Genomic DNA, 6324 nt, shown 5'->3' on the forward strand with positions numbered 1-6324 from the left:
ATCAAGCAAGTAGTTTCAGAAATCAGCACCCACATTTAGCTAAATCACACTCACAGAAAAATGTAGTAGATCTCTTGCGCACACACACAATTATGAGGACAATTCATTTCCCCACAACCCTCATCACTGTGTGTCTACCGTCTAGCCTTAACCTCTACACTCATTTTGAACCCTAACCCCTACCTGGCTAACATTGATATTTTCTCTAATGACGGTCATTGTGGTGATATTTGAGCCTCAGTAAATGGCAAAGGCATCATCTCTTTCTCTCACACATTCACTCACAACAGCCAGTTTCTCCATTAGTATATCATTATCACCTCAATGTGACTGCCCTTTGGATTACACAGCTGGTACTGAGGCTACTCACATCTGTGTGTTTCTGTGTATGACAGAAGACTGTGTGAGCCTGTGTATGTGCATGTGTTTGTGCCTGTGTAATGTAATTAATCAGTTGGAAGCGTTGATTACTTAATCAGCCATTAGAGGCCAGCGTGTGGGATGTGCATGCGTGTGTGTGTGTGTGTGTGTGTGTGTGTGTGTGTGTGTGTGTGTGTCCGTGTTTTAGTGCACAAAGCAAAGCAGTGGCAGGTTTCAAGTCGTCTTGTTACAGCAGCTGTGAAGCAGACAAGAAGAGAGTCGTTGCTGTCGGATGGAAACCTTGTGTCCAAAACAGTTTCCTTTTTTATTATAATTATTTTAACATTTTAAAATAGTGAAAACAGGGACGTACAAGGCAAGCTTGCTTGTAGGTCGGCTATTTTCACTACTTTTGTGTGGCACTCTACAGTAGGGCATTAATTTATGAAAACAAAAACAAAAAGTTGAAATTCTGAGATATGAGGTTTCTGCGCGACGATACATAGTCCAATATGCTCATCAGAAGAGGGACGTGTACATAATCCAGTTCGCCCTTCATTTCAAAGGCAAGGTTGCTGTTTTTGGTGGTCTGCATCACCAATGATCACCATCCCTGTTTTATCATCATTATCATCAATATCTATATAGCTTGACCCAGAACAGAGGAATGTCCAGATGAATTAAAACAATTAAAAGGAATAAAGGTGCATGTCCTACTTAAACAGCCAGCTATTCAAAAAAAGCATGATCTTTGTCACATGTCTCTTCTCCATGATCTCTATCTAGCTTTGCTTTAAGTCAAGCTAAGAGGCAAGGCTCTAAAAAGTCCAAACCACACCAAAGGGTCAGGTTGAGACAAAACGTTTCTAATGCCACAGCAGTGCAACTTCTTGCAACTCAATGAGATATTAATATTCTATAACTTATAATTGGCTGTTGATGATGACGTAATTTCGATAGGTCTCAGATGACATACATGTATACATACATACATACATCACTTTTTGCCCACACGACATTGAAACATATCTAAATTACGTCACCATCAACAGCCAATTATAAGTTATAGAATATGACCACCATGACTACCACAGGTATGTATATATTATATACATACCACTTCTGATCCAGCCGACCACAATACGCTCTGCTTGAGCAAGTAATTAGTGTTTACTTTTTACCGTAGGTTAAGGTTTTACTCTCAAGTCTCGAGCTGACGCAATTCTTTGAGGGGCGCTAGCCCCTCCTATGCAGAGCTTTGTGTGTAGGTGTGTTTAAGCACGTGTTTGTAGCACGGAATGTGATGATTTGATTGGCTGATGTATGATGATAAGAGCACCCCTCACTTCACATGAGTATAACTTTTTTAAACAGTAAGAAAAGCGTGAACAGAGTGGCCCTGGCTGATGACGTATCAGCAACAACGTGGCTACGTAACAGGTGACGTTCTATGAAATCGAGTCAAACAGGAGGCTGGCCAGACCGAGTAGTGAAGTGACAAAACAAAACACAGAACGCAACGAATCAGGCTGGAACCCAGGCTACCATCCTCATTCCTCAGGCCACACACTATTTCTCCTATATATATTCCAATAGCCAGAGGCAGATTGTAGGATGAAGGCTACTGATGTTGGTAACCCTGTGGTGGCTTTTCCTCTAACACCACACTTTGGAAAAAAATTCCATTGTAGTTTTTTTTCCCCCTCCTCTCAGTACTTTATTTTATTATACTTAAAGCTTTTTCTGTTGGTTCAAACCACATTGGTCCAGTTGTGTGTGAAGAGCAGCACAAGCTATAGGAGCTGCTGCTAGCAGTGGTTTTAGATCTTGTTCCGTTTCTTTCCATCTCTGGCAGTTTGTCTCTTGTTCGCTCTATGTCGTGCTCTCTCTAAGAGGTAAATAAGTGGCTGGAGCACAGAGGTACATTTCAAACACAAGGTAGCATACACTGTCTAATGAGGGATGAGCTGATGAATGCTCAATGCTCATGCCCAGATTAATAACATTTACCCCCCCCCAACACACTCACACACACACTAACTAGGCACCGGCAGAGAAAGAGACAGTATTTTCAAAGGAACAGATTTCCAGATGTGTAGAACATCTACAGAACATGTATAATGAACAAAACAGCCTTTGATTTGAATAAAGAAGTAAATGGCAGAAAAACATCTTGAATATTTTCCTCCAAAGAATATACATGTCTATTTATTAGAAAGGAAATGTCACCTAATGTCCATTCCAATGATTCAAAATTACACTGATGTAAAAGATGAAGAAATATGATACCAAATTATTACATGTGATTTTGTCTGTCAATGGTCTCTGAAAGCATCGGAGAGATTTGCGTTGAGAGATGCACAAGCAAATGGGTTCAGATAGAGGGAAGAACACACATACACAAAGAGTGTGTGACACAAATGTGTGTACACATGCATGTGCGTGAGCACACACGCACTCAGTCGCACACACACACCCACACCCTCCCTCCCTCCCTCCTGCCAGTTTCAGTCCCTTCTGATAGCCCTGGTGGAAATGTGCACATCCACAAGCCAGCGCTGCTTCCCCCATTTCATCAGCTAAACAACATGACAAGATATTTAATTGAACTCACCAAATGTAGCCAAGAAATATATTTAATTAAACCAACTTAGTTTAAATGTTTTTTTCCTCCCTCTTTTTTTACAATTATAATTACACCAACTGAGTTGTCATGTTCTAATGCAGTACAGGCTTCTAATTCGTCTGGATCACTAATGGAAGACAATTATTTCACTTCATTAAGATTAAAGACAGCTAGAATCTGTGTCACTATACGCAATCGGAGAGGAGAGAGGTTTGCATGAAGAAGCCAAATTAACATAAACCCACTTATTGACTTTGACTTTGCAGAAAGTGGGGAAATGAATTGCGAATTTGCGTGACACACACACACAGTCACACACACACCAAAGCACTGCAAGAGAGAGACAACAGGAAAAATGACACTTTGACTTGATGAGAGGAGAAACAGATATGGGAGATAACATTAAGACAAACAGCATGAATGTGTTCATCACATGACATGCGTGGGAAAATATATTTGTATTATGTTTCTCTGTCATCCTCTATGGCGGTTTGTACAAAGCAGCAAGGCAAGCAAATGCAATGCTCAATGGCTTAACAATGCTTTTTCTCATGGCTAGAATGACAGTTGTATAACTAATCGATTGTTAATAAACTTCTTAAGGCCTACATATTTTATTTAAGTTCTGATGAGGTAGGTATGTAAAATCAATATATCTGTAGATAGGCCTCTTGCTACCTGTTCAGGCTGTTCTCAAACCTAAATAAATCATAGTTTATTCATAGTCTAGAATGGAAGTTAAAAATATATATATATAATTCACAGTTAATCGATTTTTTAATGGGATCACAAACAGTTTAGGCATATAATTAATCTAAGCACATGACTGGTTATATGGTTGGACTTTCTGAATCACTGCCAATTTTTTTCCCTTCCTGTCAGCTAATGATGACCTGCCTCACGCACTAAAACACACCATCCTAGTATTTACTTGCAAATTAACAACCCTCTCAAATTCCCAGAGCGGGTTTCAAAGGAATTCCACGCATTTGCTCCCCAGAGGAGGACCAAATGGACAAACGGGGCGGCGGGGGAGGGGTAAGGATATAGGGTCATAAAAGCTCACACTAATAAACTGGTCATTAATGACCAGTGTAATTAAACTGAAGTCATTAAACGACCACAGTTTTATGCCAATGAACGCAGGACCAAAAGTGTGGCATCGTTTTATGGCGCTTTTGCTTATTATTCCCAACACGTATAGGCTACAGTCAGGGGAATGCTGAATGTGTTTCACGGGCTGAAGCACAACACTGTCTCTGGGTTGTTCATAAAGTCACATTAGTTGCGTTTTACAGCGATTTTGAGGTCAAGAAGACAAGAGACAGCTCTGTCTCTTCTCCCAATCTCGGACTAGGCTATGTCTGTCTCTCTTTTTTCTGTTCCACCATGTCTCTCTATACCTGCCTGTCCTTTGCTCTTCTCTCCCTCTCTGAGATTGTTAGTTTAGTGAGTTCTGAGCTGAGCGACTGAATGCGGAACTAAAGCAATGAACAGCAGACAGGTACATGCCAAAAAGGTTCGTTATAGTCAAATAGACGGAGCTGTGCCATATCAAAGTGCTCCAGATCTAAAGTGGCCAACAGTGTAGTGTGTGTGTGTGTGGGGGGGGGGTCTGGCAAAATACGTCCGTGAACTGTATATAAAGTTATGTTTTAAAAAGGTTCTGAATTGTAGGATATAGGTGACCACTATAGTGCATTTGCAAGACAGCAGGCTCCGCTTTACTGCTACGAGGCGAACACAGGGGGTAAGATCGTTTTTGTATGGTGATCATTGGTGAATTAATTAAATCGTTTCAGCTTAACATTTGGCTTAAAAGGTGACGGTAAAAGCGAACCGATCGTTGTTATTGGTGTGTTGATCAACAATTAAATTAAACATCCGAACTTTAATTTAGTCCGGAGCTGTAGAGCACCGCGGTCGGTCCGTTTCCATTCACCAGGACTCTTGCTGTGGCATCATGTAAACGTTTTTATTACAGTGCAGCGAAATGCAATGCAGAGTTCAACAGACAGTTAACAGAAATACTGAATAATCTTGTTTTGTGCAAGTGACATCAGTTGTAGCCTACTTTTACGAAGCTAAAATTACTGTTCCCCCCCGTCGACTCGACACGCCACGGTAGCCTATTATATTCCTGGTTAAAACTGGCATCGTAATTAATCACCTATGAAGACACCCGGGTTAAACAACATTGTGAACTGAAATTTAAAATATTTACCATACCATTTAAGCTACACATAAACAAAGCAAACTGGATTTACAGCTGAAGGGAGCACTTCAACCGTACCTTTGAATTCCAACCTATAGCCGACTTCTCTCGGACTCTCTCCGAGTCCCCCTCACTCACTCAAACACACCAAGAAACCTGTCTCTGCCTGCACTGAATTTTTCCACAGCCTTGAAAATACTGTTTTCGCCTTTTAAACTACTAAAGGTTAAACTTTTCTCCAGCGCCACAGCGGCAGCGCACCTGGGATACATGTCGGGGCGACAATACACTGAGCTTTCAACTTTGTGCATGATACAGTGTAACGTGTACACACAGACTGCTCGTTGGCGTGTCCTATCTCTTTAACTATTTTCTTTATTCTTTCAATGCTTTCTTTCCCTTTCTCATCCGTGTGGAAAACGTTGTAGTTTCTTACCTGTCGGTATCTGTCCGGAGACGCTCCCATTCGGCGAAAGAACAAACGCCAGTCCCAGAAACAGTAACAACGTATCCATGTTTGTTTGAAGTCGGCGTTCTTTAAAACCCCAATAGTTTCCCCCAAAGTTGTGCTTTCCCCCCACAAGTTTGAAGGCTTTCTCCCTCTCCGCCTCCTCCTCTCTTTCCTTTCCCGTCCTTTCTTGTGATTTATTCCTGTGGTTGTTGTGGTGACTTGAAGTGCCCCATTCTTTCTCTGGTCTTTTCTCGGTCTTTTCTGCTCCGGCAGGTCTGGCGAGCAGTAGCGGACAGCACTTTGTTCCACGGGGAGTCGCGTCGGGGACTCACACACACACAGCAGCTCAGCGCGCAGCACAGGCAGCGAGCACAGCGAGCGAGTGAAAGTCCGTGACGTCACACGGTGGCAGGCACCCGATTCAAAAATGTGTGTGTTTGTGTGTGAGGGGGGGGGGGGGGGCAGAGTAAGACAGATGAGGCAGTGACGGTGTGTGTGTTGTTTGTGTGTGAGTAAGACAGGCAGTGTGGGAGGGGGAGTGAGAAAGACGGGCAAGCGTGTGTGTGTGTGTGTGTGTCTGTGTGTGTGTGTGTGTGTGTGTGTGTGTGTGTGTGTGTGTGTGTGTGTGTGTGTGTGTGTGTGTGTTTGTGTGTGTGTGTGTGGAGAGTGAGA

The 6324-nt window shown here is 42.3% G+C and overlaps 1 protein-coding gene across 7 annotated transcripts in view; it reads right to left on the reverse strand.

Annotated features, from left to right (window-relative positions):
- Positions 1–5966, reverse strand: part of ptprk (protein tyrosine phosphatase receptor type K) — a 126703-nt gene extending 120737 nt beyond the window's left edge. For all 7 annotated transcript variants that reach the window (XM_080790763.1, XM_080790760.1, XM_080790758.1 and 4 more), the window contains exon 1: positions 5638–5966. In XM_080790763.1, coding sequence (XP_080646889.1) covers positions 5638–5716 — 79 coding nt within the window. In that variant the 5' untranslated portion in view covers positions 5717–5966. The remainder of the gene's footprint in view (positions 1–5637) is intronic.
- Between the last annotated feature and the right edge of the window lie 358 nt (positions 5967–6324).

Source organism: Protomyctophum bolini (assembly GCF_963924005.1).
Source record: "Protomyctophum bolini genome assembly, chromosome: 19".
Classification (NCBI taxonomy): domain Eukaryota; kingdom Metazoa; phylum Chordata; class Actinopteri; order Myctophiformes; family Myctophidae; genus Protomyctophum; species Protomyctophum bolini.